The sequence below is a fragment of the Adelges cooleyi genome, unplaced genomic scaffold (genome assembly GCF_023614345.1).
Source record: "Adelges cooleyi isolate 19-005CV unplaced genomic scaffold, UGA_ACOO_1.1 ACOO_flye_CR_arks_rails_tigmint_CR_PRNA_376, whole genome shotgun sequence".
In the NCBI taxonomy this organism is placed as follows: domain Eukaryota; kingdom Metazoa; phylum Arthropoda; class Insecta; order Hemiptera; family Adelgidae; genus Adelges; species Adelges cooleyi.
Window position 1 is genome coordinate 10,094,984 of NW_026096053.1, and position 22,878 is coordinate 10,117,861.

Genomic DNA, 22,878 nt, shown 5'->3' on the forward strand with positions numbered 1-22,878 from the left:
ATGTTTGACATTTATATGGTATGTTTTATGAACGCAATAAAATATTATATTGTTGAATTTTTATTATCGCCACCGGATTAATAGCTTATTTTCAAAACATTCCTATAGGAAATTAGTCTAAAACTTTTTATTTATAAAAAAACATGTGTCACAAAGCTCATCAAAGCGTCATATAGCTAAAATATGTAACATGTATACTCGGTCAGAAAACGCATGTTAATTCACAGCTAGTTTATTAATAAACTAGTTTATTACATACTTAAGTAAGTTTCACGTGGGAACCACGCGGATGATAATTTTATCGATTTTTTAGTCGCATATACCGCTATTAGATGATGAGTATACACATTACGGTAAACGGCCATTCCGGGGCTCTGAAGTGTTGCTATTAGTGTTCTTTTTGGAATAATATTCATATATTTTATGAATTTTGCATTTGTGTGTGTGTGTGTGAGTTGTACAGCAACAAACCATAAGCAGTAAGTGCAGGTCTAAAAAGATCTTTATCAAGATTTGTTTCGGCCAATTTTTTACTATGTCCGTTTTTTTTTTGGAGTTTCCGTAAACTGCACAAGGTGGTCTGGACTTAAACCGTCTATTATCCGACTTGGACCCTCGATTTTTCGTTTCGACAGTTTCCATTTGTCTACACTCGGCACTCCCATGTATAGTATAGAGCTGGTCGGTGCCCACATACCTACATACGGTTAGGCCGATGACCTACTATACTGTAGTAAAACGTTATTTGGTTAGCGTACACCCCTTTTACAAACCGCACGATAATAACTCGGTTAGGTTGTCTTCAACGTCGAAGACTAAACGGCGGCAGTCGTCCAGTTCATATCCTGTTTGAAAATTGTAGTTAAAGACTTTTTTTTTTTTTTGTTGTTGTTTTTGTTGGGTCTTTAACGTTTTCCTTTAGTTTTGTTGTCTTATCGCGCGCTATTTTTCATTACCCGTCCTTTTCTTTTATACCTGTACTTAACGTTGTTTTAAGTAAAGGAAGCATACAAAAAAAAAAAAAAAGTGTCAAGATATTCATTCACTTTAACGACAATCATTAAACGGAAGTATACGCACCGGTCCATTTCGGTAAGGACGAAACTAAGAAGGCCTACTCAGCGTGAATTCTGCAGTTGGGTGAACGTTATATTGCGCGGGTTATACCGTGTAACAGTTCAACGCAAATGAAAGTTATTTTTTAGTTTTTTCGGGGGGGGGGGGAGGGTTGCAGATTGAGAATAAGCAATATTACTTACGAGCACCCTAACAAATTATTATTAAAAACAAGAAAAAAAAAACCTGAGTAATTAATCGCTTTGAAAATAAAACGGTATGGAGACGGTCTGATAAAATTGCCAACAATATTTCATCGTTTCCGTGTTGTATTTTATCCGTGTTAATCGTCTGTAATAAGCAGCTAAATGGCCGCAATACCTTATGAATTTTATTGTATAAAAAAAACACCACGCCTTTGATCCTCGAGTACTTTATAATTACTGTATTCGAAATGTTCGTTTTGAGATGTTAGAAAAATAATAGTACTTTTAATTATTGTAGAATTCGTTTTTATCATCTGGATCGCTCGAATGATTATTTTTTTAAATTTTGTTTGCAATCAATGACCGCTTACATGCTACAACCATATCAATATTTATTGTTTTTAACATGAATATGTCTTAATTTGCATTGTATTGCTTGATGTGCTCCCTCATCGCCCCTACTTATCCAGTATAACTTCTCCTTAACACTCGTCCTTATTCAAAACTATCAAATGAATCGTGTGAAATTGGATCAGTTGTGATTATATTATTTAGTGTAACAGAAAATATGTTCAAAAGAGTGTTAATTAACGACTAACGATTCAGTCTAAAATTTGTTTCTTTATCCTTGAAGTCATAATCTTTTAGTAGCTATAAAACAGCTTCCTCGTTCACTGCCAGGATCGACCAATTATGATTTATAAGTTTTTTAGAGGCTTTAAGACCCATATCGTAGTTGTTTTTATCCAACATGAGTCGTTAAACTTATACTGGTCGAGTATGCGTTTCTAATATATTTATATATATATATATATGATACGTTCGTTTTGGTGCAAACTAATTTATGTCGTTTAAAATTTCATACTGAATTTAGTGCAGTGCATATCAGATATTTTTGCTTCTTGTTTTATTAAAAAAAAAATTCAATAAAATACATATTAAATAGTGTATATAGATAATTATAGATATTTGTAGTGGACGTTATTTTGTGTTTCAAGAGGCAGTTTAAAAGAAAAGAACTTTGAATTGTTTTAAAAATTAAAACAAAATATAATATAATATTTTATAGTGTATGTTTTTAATTAACTGGTTGTTTAAATGTGGAGAAGGAGTGAACTCTGATAAAAATTACATTTCGCTGCGCACCCCTTCCTCTGCCACCCTATTTTAATTCTTATAATTAGTTAAACCTTGTGGGTCATCCTATACAGTTTAGTAGTAACAATAAAAAAGTATTTTGACTTTTAAGTCAAACAAGAAAAAGAGGAAAATCCGGTTTTCACAAAATAAATTGCAAAGAATACATCAACTAAAAAAACTTTCAATTCTCTACCCTTTGTCGACTTTATTTCTATTTTTTATTATTAACCTTATACTTTATATATATATATATATATGATATATGTAAGAATGTATTTTCTCGCTTAATTTAAAAACTGCTGTGTATATTTATAATTTGGTGAAACGTTACCTATATACTTCATTAATCATTTCTTAACACTTTCCGTTCAAATATGTTTTTTTCATCTTTCGTTTTGGAAATATTTACAGTATTATTTTTTATTTATCACGGTTTTCCTTATGGTTTTTTTTTTGCTACTTAAGAGCATTACCACTGGATGACTATAGGTCATGGTCATGTGTACATATTTGCGACGTTCAATTAGGTATATATTTCAATGAAAATTGCCAGCTCCAAACTTCTTACACATTATACAACGATCAATAAAAGTTACTAATATATAATTTTATATGAATTTAAATTCAACGAGCTTTTCATTGATTGTTATAAGTTCCTATTCGGAGTAAAATACATTTTGGTCAAGCGGTACCTAACCGGCGAGGTGTCAATAGGATACGGATGGAAATATTATAATATACATTTACAACGGGAATTTTTACAGGATAACATATTATTATATAAATATTCTTGTTGCTGTCAATCAGTTTTATTGAAATTTGCCGCGTGCGTGTTTTCCGGCAATGTGGTTTTGATGAAATATGTAACATAATATATATAACGTTTTCCTAAACAAATTGTGCATGACACGTATAGTGTACGTCCTATTTATGTTGGGCTTTCGTGCACATTTATATTTCCTACGATCGTTTCGCGTTTCATTTGACACGTATAATTTTGTCACGACACAACTAAGTTCTGGAAATTCTCAACGAGAAACGTCCTCTGGTCGGTCGATCGCAGTAGACGTGCGGTCATGTTTTTCTATAATGGCCTCTCATATAATAAAAAAAAACACAAAACACTAGGTACGAATATTATCACTGGGCCTAGCTTTATTGTCGAGTTACTCAAAACACCGGTATGGCTACCGTGGACGTACACAGGTTTCTCTCAGGGCTTGGTACTGGGCGCAAACCATTCGGTGGACTTCGGGCTGAAGGGTCTTGCCGAGCTCTGCGAGGACTCGGTCGGCAGAACAATGGCTAATCATGAACAATGCGTCGGCCATACACTCGGCGGCGGCAAGACGTTCACCTAAGTCCATACAGTACCTGGCCATTGCGAATCTTTCCACGGTGAAACGTTGAACCCGTTCCGGATCGTGAGGGTCGGCCATCGAGTCTAACCGTGACCGCAGACGGACCTCTGCCGCTAGTCTGTCGAGACGTCGGTTTTTCTCCACTCTAGATTTGTACTTTGGGTCGGACAATCTGCGTACAGTACACAAAGACAAGTCGAAAATGATTAATATTGTAAAAAAAAAAAACCCCAGCAAATGTTGCTTTAATATTTTATTTGTATACACAGAAATATTGAAATGTAGCTTTTCATCAAATCAAAACGGACCAGTGAAACGGTTGAAAGGCTTTTTGTTGCGCTTTTCAACACGAATCATTCGTATTTGTTGTTATTATTATTATTATGCCGCGTTCGTATTCGAGGCGAAGGACCGGCGGGCTTAAGTAATTTCTACTTTAAAAGAAAACTATTTGCTTTCAGAAACATCAACCAAAAGCTCTCTCGTGTTTTAGAAGTGCGCGTTTCGTCGTCCAATTGAATGGTAATTATTATAAGTTAATGTTAGGTAAAAAAATAATCAAAAGAAATATCTGTACATCATCTGCCCGTATTGCGTGCCATTTAATATTGCACCTATCTCTTCAGTATTATAATAACATTATGTTGTGAGTTATCACAAAAGAATCATTTTCTTTTGAATGCATTTAAAATTTAAATGGAGAACCGTCATACATTTTTCTCTCGTACATCTCTCCCGCCTTTTCTCGTAAAACGAAGAAGAAGAAAATAATATAGCTTACACCCTTTGATACGTTCATTTATATTCTGGATTTCTTTTTCTTTTTTTTATCGCTCGCAGATAACTCGATTGTATTGTTCGCAGATTTTTTCTTCTTTAAAAGTGCACAAAACAACACACGCTTGGTCGCAAAAATCCTTTTTAATATTCCTACAGATTATAATTTGTCTGCTCGTTGGGCTGCACGTTATAAATAATATTATGTGCTCGGTTCGGTTTTTATTATTCAGTTAATAAAATTATATAATAGAAGTACCTACCTTTTTTTATCAATGTGCCATACAATACCGACAGCGGCTAATATACCGGTAACCCACGCGAGCAACGCCAAAGGAAGAGACCGCGAATCCGAACAACTCTCGGCCATGTTTTGTATATAAAAAAATATATATTGCTTGTGAATTTTAATAAAAAATAAACGTTTTTTCGTTATGCTAGTTTGCGTTTTCAAATATTGTTACCAACAGTAACTGTTTATCACGCCGTCAATAATACAAACATATCGTCCACTAAACAACAGTGACAAATATTATAATAACCAACGCCTGTTGATTATTACATGACTGAGACCAGTATTTAAGACATTTGATCTCCCCAAATCCTATATACGCTTCGTCGCCACTATGCCCCGACCCCACTGTGCTGGCTTTTTATTGTTTACTATTAAAAAAAAAAAGTTGTAAAAATTAACCTGTTGGTCATAGCGTTTCCGATCTGGTGTCAGAATTGTTACTAAGGAAAATCAGAGTCCTAGTCAACAGCTATCCGACCGATCGCCCTACGGCTCAGGTTGTTTATTATGATTGATTTTAATCTATTTAAAGATATTAAATGAATATATTTTGTACATTTCTAAAATCCAATAATATGTACCGAAAAAACAAAATCGGAACATTGATATTTCAAAAATGTTTTACTCTCAAGAATTTAATTTGTTTTTTTATTAATACTTAGACGTGTTAGTGAATTTTATAATGAAATTATTCGCAGTATTATATTTTAAACAAGTATGCCAGTTATTTGGTTTTCGCCAAGCCGAAGTGCACGCACAATTTGTTTGAGTTAAAAAGAAAACCGCTTTATCGATTAAAACGAGCATTGTAATAATAATTGGTCCCGCGGGAGCCGTTCCGACCTATTGGGTTCTAACGAATTACCTTGGATGTCGCCGTTTATCTATCAGCCGATCATATTATATAGATCACAGATATCAGCTTAATGTCTTCCAAGTTCCATAAGCGATCGGTTGCTGATTCGAGATGGACATCGTCGTCAGGCGACTTCTTTAAACTAGTTGCATTTCACATTCGGTGTATTGTAATGGACGGACAACCTGTGTACTCATCAGTATGCATACTATGCCTGTGATCATAATAAATATTTAAAAAAAAAACAAGTGTAATGATATTATTAAGTACTAAAGAACAGTAGATATTGATTTCTACAAAAAAGTCAATTAAAAAATAACGTCTGTAGAGTAAACTCAATGTAAAAAATATTTTTACATTTCTGAATATTATTAAAATCCTATCATAATTTACCTGTGATCTGTAAAGTCGTTTTTAATTATCAGAACAATAACTAAATTAATATTGCTTCTATAATCAGTTAAGTTGCAACGTATATAAATCTATCTATAAATAAGTTAAAAAAAACATTAGGTTTGTACCTAAATTATTTATTTGTTCCTTTACTGGATACACTTGTAAAATGTATCATATATTATCACGGTTGGTCGGTTTTCCACGTTGTGTGCCGTTTAAGACAAAATATTCATAATACCGGCGTACCTACCTATAAACTTTACTACCGTGTATGCTGCCGGGACGGAACGGATTCACAGCGAATACTCAACTCACACACATCGCATGGCTGCACTATGTGTACAACTACACTACGCAGAAGTAACCTTTGCTTGGATCAGTAGTGCAATACTAATTTCGACGGTAGGCCTTTTGTTGCACAACGAAGTTACTTTAAAGTTTTCGACACAATACCGGCTTCGTGACTCGAGGGGGGGTTACTTACCCTAGTCTAGTAGAGTTATCTCCGAGTCGGTCTATAGAGGAGGCGAGACGGTGGAAACGTTAACCCGCATAAAACGCTAAATACTATACATCGAGTACCTAGCTAAATAACACTATAATCAGGCGTGTGGCTAGAAGCACGAATAAAAGGCGGTTTACCTATATATTATCAGGATTGTTATTACACAATTTATACAGTGTGAGCAGACTCGCGTGCTCAGCGGTTGGGCGGACAGTGTTGAGAGTGTACTACGTCCAAGTGGAAGAGTAAAAAACGCACACCATTAATTTTATGTGCGCCATGCCTAACTATTCGGGACGGTATATGTATAATTACCTGGGCGCTATTACGAGTTACGACTATGTGCACGTGATATTTTGCTGTGGTGGAATAATGGAATAATACACTGTCGCCCTCTCCCCTACCCTGCCGAAAATACTGAATTTCGATTTGGCCGGCCCTTAGGTTTAATAGCGCCCCAGTGCCCTTTGCTGATTTATTTATAATCGCTTGTCGTACCTACTGCACTGTGTTCTGTGGAGCATTATTTAAAAGAAAAAGCGGTTACAAGGGGGGGGAGGAACATGTAGCGTCGCGAGTATAATATTATTGTTGTTATCTTTGAACAAAAGACTCAATAAAAGAGTTTGCCAAACCTCGTATAGAATATTGTACCGACCGCGATGATTGCTATATAGGTGTATCTATCAAAGGGTCCGTCCTTGAGCTTTTATGTTGTTTTGGTCGTCGGTTCGTCCAAGTTACGGCGCGATATTCCCTGAGCAGTCGGTCGCGGTATACGCGGAGAATCTAAAATTACTGTAGACAATTTACTTTGTACACTTTACCGTGTCAGGTGTCTACATATAATATATATATATAGTGTGTGTGTGTGTGTTTTTATTTGGAAACTAACAACTCAACAACGCCGAACAATAGATAAGTCTGAAATCAATTCGTCTTATACCGTAAGACGATTTGTTTATTATTTTATGTTAACAAGCTACAGTTATGAACTGCGTTAATTTAAATAATCCTAAATCCAAAATTTGTTTTGCATATTTTAGCATATTTCGTTTTTTTGATTTTATATTTTGCATGTTTAATTTTTTTTTTTACCTAAAAGGTTCAATAAAATATTCACAATATAAAACAATTTGTATTTTAAAATATAGACAATTATAGAACAACGAAATTTAATAATATCAGAAAATATGGTCCACAATTATTGATTTTGTTTGCAATATTTGTTTCACTTTCATTTTTTTAACAAAAAAAAGTTTTAGTTTTATAATCAATTAACAAACATCGTATATTTAAAAAAACTTGAAAACTAAAAGAGATATTAAAAAATGAAATGAAAAAAGCCAGTAAAGTGAGGTCGGGTCATAGAGGGAACGAGAGGTCTCAGGTCTACAGATTTTATTATAACTGAAAGTGATAAAATCACTTTTAAATAAACGCTTCGATGCGAATCTGTGGATAGTATGCTCAAACCAGTTATAGCGGTTTAAAAAATATTGTGGGACCAGCAATAATGTACTTAAAATTTAATATTTAGTCTTATGCAGGGTGGATACGATAAGGGTTGATCGTCTGTCTATAAAAATGTACTGTCATAGTTACCCATATATCGTAATTAACAATATAATACAAATATTTTCATTACCCGTTGACTGTTGACTCACTCGCATATTACAACCTAGAAACTGACTAGAAAACACCCATCGATTTTGATGGGGATGGGGTGACTTTTTTGGACTGTTAAAGTACCTTCCGGGTATGATTTCTGATCTATAGAGTTGCTACACAAAGAAAACGGTTCAGCGATTTACGAGATATCATGGGTCCAGACACAAAAAAAAAAAAAATAATAATAAAAACACATCATTGTAAAAACAATACCTTCTCAGCTCCGCATCGAAGCTAAAATATTTAAAGTGCTATTGAGGATTTTTTTAGTGCACTAATTTTTAGCGCAATTGATTTCGGTTATTTTTGAGCATATAGACATCCGGGCCCTATATATATATTATAATAATACAAATATGATGAGTCTTATTTTTCAATCATTTTGTCGGATTTGTTTTTAAATGGAAATGGATCACCGAAACTCTCATAACTTGGCGGGGCTAAACAGGAGAACTTAACACGTGTATCGTCGAAAAGTAAATAACGTGACTGGGTCATATTTTCATACACACAGGCGGTACCTGTTACTTGTTAATAAAGATTAAAGCACCTATAAACGCAAGTAAACCGTGAACGAGCTTTGAAACGGCTAAGTAACAATACACACGGTTGCGTAAACGGAATGTATAGGTACATCGAGTTCAGGGTTTATTCCTGGTATTTTAAATCCGGGATCACGGGGATGTTATGTCAACGACAAAGCGACTACTCTTAAAATTAAAATGAAACTGTTATGTTTTCTTTCTGTTAAAGCACGGCTTGAAGTAGTAGTGTTGCCGTAAAGCTTTCTTTCGGACGTTTTATATAAGAAATCGTTCAGAAACTGTATTTTTTCTCAGAAAGTAGCGTCGTCCGTTATTATATTTGTACGGCTGTTTCTTTTGATAAACGTGATAGACCTTTTTTTTTGTTATTATTTCTCCAAAATTTATTTATTTTTTTTTTGGTATTCGTTTCTTAGAATTTACCGAAAGCGCCAATTGCGCGACTAAAACTAATGACAACGCCAAAGTACAGAATATCCAAAAACACATCAATACGATGGCCTAATTAAATGCCTAGGGGATGTAATGCTGTCCTGTGCTTTCGCCAAAGGATATCCGTTTGTACAACAGCTAAAATGTCAAAATAACGTGATATCATCCAATATGTCAAAATATCGCCTAAGAGGACGATTTTTTTCAAACTGTTTTTAAGTTTTCTTATGTATAGTTTAACATAATATATTAATAATTAGAAGCTTCAGTACAACAACATTGTTATACTCAAGTTTCTAATTAACACAAGTCGCCCATAACACAATAGACAAACTGAACAAATGAATATTTTGGTAATTTTGGTGTAATTGTTTACTGGTGTTGCCCATATTTCGCGAGACCCCAGTGTATCGCCGCACCCCTTTCCCTTGAGATTTATTCAGTACAGACTGGTAGCAACCCTTTAATAGTGGCCCTATACAAAACAAACGGCCTTTAATTCTACGCGAGATACACGATTATGTAACTTCTCGGGAAATGTATATAAATGTTTTAATAGGAAATTAAGCCTGGCTACGTAAAATGCATTAAATGCATTTTAACAATTAGAATGGAACGACGGGACTATAATAATATTTGTCCCGGACGCTGCGAATACACTTTGTTGCATTTCAGTAACACTATACCGTGTTCAATATTGTTTTCGCTGTTTAAAATAATTGCACAGTGGTAAATAATTTAAATTATTGTAATTTATTGTACGTACAAGTCGTTTCCGGAAAGTCGTTAAAGCCGGTTCGGTACAGGTTGCCTATAACAAAAGTTGTTTCGCAGAATTAATCATATCTGCCACAACTCTAAACATTTTATCTTCTTTTTATAAAATGTCCGGTCGTTTAAAGCATTACATCTCTACGGCCGCTAAGAGTTATGAACCGTTTTTCTATCATCGATTTCGTCACGAAATTTCAACAATACAAAACAAAACTACTTACTTATATTGTTTGCACAATCCTCAGGTCTCGGCGAATGATATATTTTAATCCATCAGGAAACTTAAAAAAAAGAGCTTTATTTAATAACAGGAATTATAATTAATGCTGTATTCATTTGTACGCATTACATTTCAATATTACAAAATATGTTAAGCCGGAGTAAACAGCCAAGACAACTTGTATTACAGTGATTTAAATTAGAACTCAGAATATAACTTATACCTATTTGATATATTTTTTACTTTTGTAGTCGTAATTCACCGAAGTTAAACGTCTGATTTTTATATTATAAGTTCTTATACATTTTCAAAACATCAATGCAACTTATAATGATTACATTAAAACGTTGCCTGTGAAACGTTACGCGAATTTCCGGAATAGAATAAAATTAATGAGTTTAGGATGAAAAGAATCTGGAAACTCGAATTGATTAGTATTGATTTTGGTTACAAAAGGCAAAAATGAATCAATAGTATACTTGTTAGAACCCAGAAAGGTTTGGTGTACCTACAAAGCAATCTGTATGCTTCAAACAATTCGGGTTTTATAAAATAAAACAATTTTAATCAAATTACAATAATGTAATTTTAATATATATATATATATATATATATATATATATATACCAACGCCGTTAAAACATGTATTCGTTTATTCGATATGAATGTAATGTTCTGACTTCTGGGTATCTTATATTACAAGTACACAATGACGTAAAAACAATTCCCTAATTAATATGGCAATATTAGGATTTTTTCTATTGACTACACAGCTTGTTTGTCTTGGTACCTACCGGCCTTTCTGATTTCTTAAAAAAAAAAAATAACCTGATATTAAACGATTAAATTTGTGTTCGCGTCAAACTTGGATAATAATAATAATATGATCCTCGCCAATAATATGAAACTCGTCTGATATCTAATCGAGAAATTGCAATGACGGTTTGGCATTCAATTGGATATAACAACATGTGGTTCTCGGAGTACACTATCATAGCTGTGGTACGTATGTTGAATTATTCTCTTAAGTACAACACAGCCAAAATCCGCCGGAGGACGCTTATCATTATGTATTCCCCGAAGTGCTCAGCAATCTTCCTTGTTAGTGCAATTTGGTTTTATTAAATTTATTATGTGAGATACCGTTGTACGTTTTATATCAAAGCAAGGTGAGCTACGCGGTTGCTATATGCCCTGAACTTTCCGGGACCACTCCGAAATGAAGTGTACAATTTAAATAACTGATTGGAATCGACGGTTATTTTTTATTTTTTTATCATTGACGGAATTTGATTGTGATTGTTGACATAAAATCAAGGGTTGTTTTTCTATTAGTGTTTACAATTTAAATGTTTAACACTTGTTCTGGCGTTTCAATGTGATAAATACTATAGGAGTGCTAGAGGGAGAGGACATTTGGTTGTAAAACTTACTGGTTGTATGGGTTTGTGTTTGTACTGCGGTCTGCGGTAATTAATTATAAATTACCAACGATTTGACGTCCCGTGAAATGCCGCAGTTAACCTTAAACATTTAATATGTGTAAAAACAAACGGTTAACGCCTAATTATTGATGTGTGATTATATTACTACTGACTATAGTAAACAGTAGTCTAAATGCAAACGATTATGTTTGTTTAGGGGGCAAGTTTGAACGAAAAAACACCTGAAAAGGTTCCATTAAGAATTCAAATAGTATACCTTACCCTATCAGTGAGTTATAAGAATATGTCTTTGCTTATAATATGATAGGGTAAAACCCTAAATACATTTTAGTTATAATCGTTTAAACAATATTATGTTTACAAAGGTCATGTTTTGGCTATTAACTATGCTTTACTTTATCGATAGGTGTATGTTTATAATTATTATTATCATTTCCTAATATCTCAAATAAAATAAATTAGGTAAAATTGTATTATCTACACGTACCCTGTTCTCGATTCAGTGACAAATATTTGTTATTACAGATTATTGATTTCGGTTTCCTAACCAGACACTGAAGATGATACTCCGCCGTTTTCGGCTTAACAGTGTTTTTAATTTTCTTATCGTTGAGTCCACATTATGGTACATTGATAACAATGATATTGACATGAACATGTACATGTTGGCTGAGTTCTACCAAAATTGAAAGTGGATATTTTTGTGGCGATGTGTGCAATGCCAAAGACATGTTCACGGTACACAATTATTATCTTAAATGGATTTGTATTTTACTTAAGACGTATAATGTTATAACCAGTACGGTTATAACACCAATATTTTTTATTTCGTTGTGGGGTTGTGTGCTCTGAATGATAACGTTACCTATCGCGGATGTCAGATAATTGGGAGGACCTGTGCATGCCTAGTTTTTGCCATGTGGGTTATTCTGTTAATTATCGACGTGCCTTTGAACTATAAAAGTTGTACCGAGTTCCGCGTATGCCTTTGCAGACGTTCCGTAACTTTTTGGGTAGTTTATTATTAACTTAAATGAACGACTGGCAAAGCTCGTTTCTCAGTATCACCACTAGGTCGGTTCTATAAGGCGTTTCTCTTTTGCCCGAGTCTGTCTGTGTTTTTGTACGCACATACGTGACCGGGATTCGTGTCGGTACCGTGCGGATGAAAGCCAAAGAAAGAGACATAACAAATAAAATAGGAAAAAAAATCATCAACGTCCACCCTCGCAGCAAACATGACAATTACGAGGCGTACTAAAAATAATTTGTATAACGCTTGGTAATAACTTAAAGATTTACAAGACTGTCATAGACTATCAAGCGCTGCACAGGTCTTGAATTATAATTATTATGCCCTTTTTCAAAATTATTTTAGAAACTATAACCATAGATTAACTTATGGTACATCTATTCCATTACTAAAGTCAATCAGAATAAAACTAAAAATACTATTTACATATTTATTCAAACTCAAGTTTCTTAGAAGGTGTTGTTCATAATAACTAATGTGATCATATAAATTATTTTACATTCGTTTTAAATGAATTTTATTTACACGACAGTATTGAAATGATAAATTACCATAAAGTAATTAATATCTACAATGGTAAAAGAAATTAAGACATTAATTTATAGGTATATTTCAATTTAAGTAAAAATATAGGGGCGTTTCAATATAAATTGTATTATTGAAAAAAAAATCTGCTTAAGCAAACACGCCAGCGTCATCGTCCAGCGTTGTAAATAAATTAGCCCTTAATTTTACTTGTTGTATATATTAATACAAATTGTAAATATTTTAAGAAAAAAAATTTAAAAAAAAAGCAAACACTGTTATTGAAATCAATTATAAATAATATTAAAATTCTGCAATAGTTGTGTAGGGACTCCTCTCCCTATCATTCAATGTTCAATGTGTTCTAATTATATTTAAAAGTCTTTTTCAATATAGCTACCATTTGTGGCTGGTCCTTTAGGTTATTACAGTAGGCCAACCCATTACGGGATAATTAAAAAAAAGGATATATTGATTTACAAAAGAAAAAAGTTGCTGCCTTAGCTTGGGCGTATACTAGGACGTCTATGCCTTGCCAATTTCCTTTCGTTTTCTAACCAGTATCTTTGTTCTTTCCTTCGATTGTTAATTACTTTGGGTTTCTTCTGAACTTCAACGCTGTAATGTGTTACATTTTTTTGTAAATATTTTTTAACCTCATATATTATGTAATTATTTCTTAAAAAAAATATATATTTACGATGACCACGTCGTCGCGGTACTCCATTACTTACAATATTGTTGTCAAGAAAAATAGGGAGAAACATATTATTGAAAGCTTCTTGTATATAAAAACACTTATTGTCTTTTATTGGGGTGATAAGTACATATTATTAGTCAATACAAAATATGCAATCCACGAGTGAGCGCTAGGTCAGAGCGATAGAATGAAATACTCTGTATATATAGTATTGTGTTATAACAAGATGTAATCATAAACTAAGGGTAAGGTTAGATATTTGTCAATTTTCTCGGCATTATGAAAAACAAATCCATTTATGTTTCGGCTTATCCGCGGGTATACGAAGAACATGTCTTGAGGCGCGCACAGGATCATAAAGGTAAAAAAAAAAGATTCGGATTGGCGACGCGGACCACGCGGCTGGCTGTTGGTGGAAACTAAGAAAGGATGTGCCCGTTTCCAGAGGCCAAATGCGAACCAAGCCGTTGGAATCCGTACAGTAGACAGATAACAGTATACAATTATGTTTATATACAACACGTGACGTGCAACACTATAGTGATTTTTCATTCGCAATAGAATATTGTTTATAAAATGTTTTCAAAACGGCCCCGGCCAAATACAAGTCACAGCGTCGTTGTGTTTGCACTCTCAAAAACGCTCCCTACCCCTCAAAAAAAAAAAAAAAAACGGGGAATGCTACTTAAGAATTAAACCCGACCTTTACACGGCCCAACTGTTACCGCCGCGGACTGTTGCTATATGTGTGCCATCGCTTCGTTATGCCGCTGTCGTCGACACCGCCTCCGTCACTGCCGTTGTGCAAACATAATAAAATTTGCATACACTAGTTATAATAACGATATAGGTGGAGAACGACCCTTTTGGGGAAGCAGTCGACCGACCCTTTCTTGAGCACTGTCGTTTCTATAAAGGGAACAATGACGCCCGCGTGTGTGTGTCTACTGTATGCACCGTGTGTGTGTATATAGAGTAGCAAACACGCCCACCTTTCTGTTCCACGTGCTTAATCTGATGAAAAGTCCAATTTTGTTTCAAATCAATTTGATTTTACGTAAGACGGACTATTATCAAAGGCCATTATTAGGACGCGGATGGGGATCACGAGCGATAAGCTCGGGCTTGGCATATGCTCAACAACAAAAGGACCATCATAATTTACACTGTCAAACGGCGGAATTGAACACGGGGTGCAATTTTTTCTCTGAGTATGAAATGTTAATAAAAATAACGTTAATCCACCTTAAAAGTACAACGTACAATTTTACAAGTATTTTAATTTGTGTCGAAACACGATAGTAACATGCGTTTTACAAATCAAACAAAAATAGTTTAATAGTTTACAAACATCAGTTACAAAAAACATTAAAAAAATATAACAACAAATATAAAAAAATTTGTGCAAAAAAATATTTACATAGTATGCATACAAGAGTTACAAAAACATTTAAAAATGAACAAAATTTGCGTAAAGCATTAGAAGAAATATAACATTTTTATAAAAAGACAGTTTACTATATATATACATGTTACTCATGTATGTACACGAGTAACAAAATATATATGACGTCTAGAACACAAGGGGTATATTATATTAGCCATATGCTATTATAATACCCTTTGTGTTCTAGGCGCCACATATAAAAAATTAACAACATTAGAAAAGTTACAATTTTACAATCCTTAGATTGGTTCAAGAACTTAAAAAAAAAATACATGAGTATTATATACCACCATTTGTATGAAAACATAGTACGTCTTCCTCCTACTCCGCTTCGTCGGACTCATCCTCGCTATCCGAATCTAATGTCGTGGTCCGTTTGCTCAAGTTTACGCCCATTAATACATCATCGTACGCCGTGTCGACTTTCTCTTGTTTCATATTTAATACTCCGTTTTCTACATCTTCAGGCTCATCGTTTAACACCTCACCGTCTTCGTCAATATCGTCATCGTCTTCGTCAGTGTCGCAGCTGTTACACAAGTACATTACGAATAATTAGAGTAAACATTTTTGTTTTAAAATAATTATGTCATACGGCTGGGGTCTGTACTAGAACTTTGCACGATGCTTTTGTGGCACGAGGGGAGGGGATAGGAATGGGATTAGAGGTGTATTTGAGTCGGGGTTGAATGATGGCGGATATCGATGAGCAACAATGTTGATAATTGACAAGAAAATCAGCTGATCATAAGACAAATTGAGAACATTGTTTGTCGTTAAAAATATATCCTGAAGGTTAATATTATTAATTATTATTTGATTACTTGGTCAGATCAATGGGTTGTTCTTCTGGACTTGTAGTTTCGACGGTATCTTCTTCTGGACTTACAATTTCGACGGTATCTTCTTCTGGACTTACAATTTCGACGGTATCTTCTTCGGGACTTACAATTTCGACGGTATCTTCTTCGGATTTTTCGGGGTTGGACGTAAAACTATTTGTAAAATTACAAACATCTTATTAGAGTTAATAGACGATTAGTATCACATGAAATTGCATACGCTGTATACAGTCGATATATTTATAGTATCTCCGCGCACCAACGAATTAATTATTATTCATAAAAAACTACTGTTTACCAAATTATATACATATATACTTATAAAATATATAATTTGATTTTCTATCATAGCTTGAATTATGTTTTAATGATTTTTACATTACGAACTATGAATAAAACACTTAAAATAATTTTTTTACTGTACCGACTAAAAACCATGAACTAAAACCAAATTATAATTACACAAGAAAAGTAATATGATATGTTTGTAATATTTCAATTGTTATTAAATTATATTGGTAATTTTCTTCAACATTTTGATAAACTCACCTAGTAGATAGTTGGGTACATATATAATGTTATATCTACTAATACTAGTACCTATGTTTTGCTATAAATTTAAACACTTTTATTTTATAGTTGACATAATTTCTACAATAATAATATTTTTATAATGTACGAGTAATAACTATAATGGATATTTTATTTTAGTACATTATAAAAGTATTTTTTACGATATTGGGTACCACTGGTACTGTAATAATTGTACCCTATGGCACTCAACAAAGGAATGCAAGTAGTGTAAACATTTTTAAGTTACCATAAGATTTGGGTTTCGATTAAGGGGCCATCAAGATGCAATTAGTATGCACCGACGTTTTTATTCAAGTTAGGTCGGATTTTTATTCTAAGGTAACTGTTTTTTGAATTGGTCTTTGAAGGTTTTATAAGGTCTGTTTTTTTTTATTTACTTGTTTTACAATATTAACAATAGCTTGCTGTCTCACTAAGACAATTTTTCCAAACATGTTTATAGCCAATAAGAACTTTGTTGTGTTTCAACAAACACAACAACTTTCATTTGCATGCATTTTTTCAAAAAGAACTCAATCTACATTTTTCCTATTAATTTCTTAGCGTGAGCCGATTGTTTTTGTATTGTAGACAGCTGTTTAATTTTATATTATTATTTATGACTGTACTACACAACGCATGTAAAAATCTACGTAGTTTGTCAAATAACAATTTTATTTTGTTCAAAGACCTTTTTGAGAATTAATTAGAAAATACTATGTACATTTTACAGCCAATTCAAATATAATATAATGTTATGTTTATTTTCCGAGCGCAAACATACTAGGGCACAATATTAGGTGTAAATGTGTAATCGATAAGAAAACAGAATTTAAAACAGTTTAATTGTGTTCAACATATTAAATAGCGATATTACATTGAACCGGACACCGGTTTGGTTTGAGCTCTGGGAGATTTGTATGGAAGCCGTTAGAAGTGCCACATCTCGACTTGTTAATTACTAAATAGTTGTTGGTCTAAAAATTGTTAGGCATATTCACGTATGTGAGCATTTGGTTGAATGTAGAGCAAAAGTGCAATTATGGAAAATTATAAAGGAGAAAAAATTATCAATCAACTCACTTGGGTCGTTTTTTACAATATTTTTTAGAAACCGAATTATTGAAGTTTGATTTTTACTTTTTTTTTTTGTTATATTATATTCTCTATAATTTTGCACTTGTGTCATTGTCAACTTATAGTAAATGTAAGGTGGACACCCCCCCCCCCACTTTTGGAAATTACGCGCAGGGATAATTATATTAATTGATTACCAGTCGGGTTGCACGGTATTGCTGTCTTGGGCGTGGTCCGACTTCTCAACTCTATTTGTATAATTATAATCATCATATTAAGATTAACAGTTTCCTGAAATATAATATTATTAAATATAAAAATATTATAACTCTTAGATTACTTTGCAATTTTTCTCGGCTCCATGTACTCTTCGGCCGCGTCGGAAGAAGAGCGTTTGCATGCCATTTTTTATGTTAGTATTCAAGTTATAAATTACAATAAGTAAAATAATTAAGACACAATATAAATAAATGTTTGTACAAAAAAATTTCAAACACAAATTAATACACAGTAAATAAAAAGAGTTTACAATTGTTTATAGGGTTCATATATAAGATACAACAAAACCAAAATTTAATACACAATTATTACAAATATAGTTTACAATTATAAAGAAATAAAGAGAAACAAAATTGAATAGGTATTTATTATAATATAATGTCTTGGCAACAAATATACTTTTAATATTATGCAATTTCACAATTAGACGTTATTCACACCTGGTTTTACTATCAGCCAGTAATAATAACAACTTTTTTCGCTCCAAACAAAATGTCTTATCTGAAAATCTTACCTTACATGACTATTTTTTTATAAGTCTATTTACTGTGTGACTTGTGTGCTATTTCCATCTTTTTCGCAGTATCTCGTTACTGTTTTGATCTGAATTCAATATCTCACTGTAGTATTTATTTATATCATATTCTGTGCGGTAAATGAAAACCTAATTAGAACTTAATCGGCGCAAAAAGAGTTATTAAAATATCAGTCAAAGAGAAGTCAACGGGGAATTTTAAATAAAGTATTTTCATCCTTAAGCCGACGTTGATATACATTATGATTCATGTATAAATAATACATTACAAATATATATATATAAATCCGATAACTTTCGAAAAGACTTAATCGAACAGCGAATTCAGTGTCACAGTTCACTTTTTTTTTTTTTATAAAAATACAACTGCAGGATATTCAAACAAACTGCATAGCTGTGCGATTTTGTCTACCATGCCATGTTCCATATGTTAGGGAAATATATTTCATTGTATAATATATTATATCACTAGATCTCGCAGATGTCATTTTCGGTAGCAATGATTATGACGTGATATACTATATCAGTTTAACCGCCATAGTGAAATCAGTCTTTGGTGCGCGAGGTCACGGCGTCTAGCCAAAATGGTAATCTAATCATTTTTCAATTACCGTTCTCCTCTCGAACTCGCCCCGAGTCCACTGCAATAACTACCCCTGGGGTTGCCAGTTGTGCTACACGTTGACACGCCTACTTAGGGAGAGACTCCTGACTCGGTGAACACTGCACTTATATGCGATGTCGACGCCCATCTAATTACAATATGTATCCCCAATCGAAGTACCAACTAAATTCGAGAAGGGGAACTAGTGAGTGTGTGCGCGTTCTGAAAGAATTTCTGGACAAATATAATACCAATGACGAGATTCGCCGCTTTTAAGAGCACCGCAAGGTGGATAATAATTTAGTGGTCGCGGTGTTGCATGAATTATAGTCTGCCGGTGTGAGCTGCGTTATTCATTTTTCTTTTTTAACTTCAGCCAAAGGCGGACTCGTGCAATATTAAAACAAACGCGTACGAACCGCACGGTGAACGCGTAAAGCACATTGTAATGGACATTTCAATATTGAATGAGCCTTTACGATATGAACGACAGAAACCCGGAGCTGGCAACGGTATACGCTGTCTTTTGTGTGTATAGAGAGGCCCGGCGGTGGTCATTTGTATGGACGAAAGGGGTTGTGTGTAAATAAAAAACAAACATGAAAAAAGAACAGCCTTTTCCAAAGCTTTCGCCCATTATGTTTGTCTGACACGTCACGGGCAGATAGACAACCCAAGCCAATAAGCCGTCTATTACATCGATTCGATACACGAGCGAAATGTATAAATATTTCATTATTATGTCATCGCGTTATTGTTGAATTATTTGCAACTCGTGGTTGCACGACAGGAAACTCTTCGAACGCCGTCGGAGGCAGGTACCTATATATAGTGTATACTTAAGGAAAACAAATTATGTCGTGACAATAGCCACTTAACGACAATTATTATAAACATAATGCATACGAAACCATCGCTAATGTGATCGGTTAACAGTCTTAACAATCCTACACGGTAAATATATATAAAAAAACTCAACATTGATAATAATTGTTCTTTGAACGTTACAGAACATATGCATATATTTTGTATTGCCCGAGTTTCTTTAGATGTATTCGATCAGATGTACACTAAAAATGTAAACTAATTAAAAGGCTGTTTTATAAACGGTTTACCGAGTCGGATATCATATTTTTTTATTTATTAAAAACGGACCTTTTGCGTTAAACGCGTTATACTAATAAGCAACATTTTTTGTTTTTTGGATTTCAGGCCATATCAGACAGCATGCTCGGGCAGCCACTTCGGGCGCTGATTTTCCTGTTGCTGGTGTACCAGAATGACGGTTACGTCACGTACAGAAGGGCGAAAAGCCAAAAACAGAACATCAGGAGTTACCCGGACGAGGCGAGCAAGGACATTAACATATGCACGTTAGAACAGAAGAACACTATCAATCTGTTTTGCTACTGCGACGAGCCTACGTTTCAGCTGGCCACGATGGCCGACTGTTGGACGTTCAACAACGGCGAACCGCGCGAAGCGTCCATTTGGCGCGAGTTCAAGTCGCAGACGAACTTGACCAAACTCACTTTCAACGTCCGCGGTTCGACCGCCCAGACCCTGTCGTTCGTGCCCACCGAAGCCCTGGCCCAGTTGCCGGAGCTGAGAACGCTGGAAATCGTCTACGCACACATCAAGACGGTACACTCGCACGCGTTCGCCAACCTGTCCCGCCTGCAAGACTTGGCCCTGGGACGCAACCAAATCGAAACGCTGTCCAGGGAGTCCATCGCCCATTTGGACGACCTGCGAGTGGTCACGCTCGGCGACAACTACATTAACTTCATCAACAACGACGTGTTCGCCGGGTTGCCGGTGTTGCGCAAGCTCTACATGGACCGGAACAACATAAGTTACATAGCGGAAGGGGCGTTCGAGCAGCTCAACAAACTCGAGGAGCTGGACCTGTCGGAGAACCTTCTGACCGGCTCGTTGTCGCGTTACGTGTTCCTCGGTTTGATGTCGTTGAAGAGACTGGACATGCGAGCCAACCGCCTCGAGCGCATCGGTCCCGAGGCGTTTGCCGAGCTGGTCAGCCTGGAGGAACTGGTCTTGGAGGACAACACCATAAGGTCGATCGACGGTAAAGGATTCTCGGGGCTGCCCAACTTGGTGCGGTTGACCATTGCGGCCAACAGGTTGAAAATGCTCGACGACCGCACCTTTCATCATCTGGAAAAACTCAGGTTCCTCGACATGAGGTACAACAATCTTCAGACCCTGACCTACGCCACCGTGGAACCCGTTATGGACAGATTTCCCAACATGACAGTCTACATTCATTTGCAAGGTATGTTTCTTATTGAAATCAAATATACCACTTTATATTAGTTAGGTATTATAAAACGTGATAATGCTGACCATTTTGTTGTAATGGAACAAATTATGACTGATTCGGTTTACTTTTGCATTGGAATTGATTGAAAAACAAAAGGAAACAAATGATTTCCCATTAAACAAGTTGTGATAAATAATAGCGTTTTTACCCTTCTCTTCGCGATCAATTATTATGAAGTGCTCGTCCGTCTATCGCGCTAAATATAATATATTATATTCAATTGTTTTCGTCGGAACGAACAATGTACATATTATATATAATATATATACTTCAAGTGGCATATTCCATTATAACAATAATAAACATTTTGGCTTATTATTTTTTATCGTTTTAATAAACTGTCATCAGCTAGCAATAGTGGTTTGTTTCCCACTGCAATATTTCCACGACGATCCACTTACCTTAATTGACCACAAAGCAAATATTATATTGTCCTGGTCTACATCGTATAAAAATGGCGAGTGACCAGACATTTCGTTGTCTGACGACGTATTAATACCGAAAAAGTTACGAAGTTTGGTAAACAAGTATAAAACAGAACACGCAGGGTGATCAGTTTAACGTCAGACAAGCATTTACTTTCTTTTTTTGAAACATTCCAGGCTCTATCAACTTTTGAAACTTACAATGTATATATGCGTTTGATTGACTATGATTCAACTTAAGAATAATTCACTGAAAGTGATGACTCATAGGTAATCTTTTTTTTTATTTTAATAATTGTTTTTATAGTTATTAAAGTTTAAAATTTAATCTTATGCGGTTACAAATGATTCCTGTTGTGACATTTTTTACACTTTGTTAAATGATATGGTACATAAAGTATGGATCTGGCGACTCACTCATTATCTTTATTGATGTAACGAACTCGATACATATTAATAATAGTACGAGTGCGTTACCTGGAATTCGTTTAACGATATAAGTCGGATTAATGTTAAGATTAAATCTAGTTTGTAATGTGCGCCTTTACGCTCATTTTGCGATAATATCATAGTCATCGCGGTAGCCTTATATGCAACCCTCACGGTTACCGTTAAACTTTCCATCCAAACTTTATTTAATCATTCAAACTCTAAATCAAAATTACACACGGCTTATGCTGGAAATCTAATGTAATTATTGAGCTAATGGCATATTACTAATTGAAAATGTTGTTTTCGTGCAATAAAGTTTCAGTCGGCTCAAATGTATATTTCTATAATGTCTTATACAAAAGAGAACTAGTCGCTAGATGTATATT

General features: G+C 34.4%; 1 protein-coding gene across 2 annotated transcripts in view; it reads left to right on the forward strand.

Moving 5' to 3' along the window:
• LOC126840378 (connectin-like) overlaps positions 1 to 22,878 on the forward strand; it is a 125,829-nt gene that overhangs the window by 28,006 nt on the left and 74,945 nt on the right. For both annotated transcript variants that reach the window (XM_050576060.1, XM_050576061.1), the window contains exon 2: positions 20,507 to 21,587. In XM_050576060.1, coding sequence (XP_050432017.1) covers positions 20,522 to 21,587 — 1,066 coding nt within the window. In that variant the 5' untranslated portion in view covers positions 20,507 to 20,521. The remainder of the gene's footprint in view (positions 1 to 20,506; positions 21,588 to 22,878) is intronic.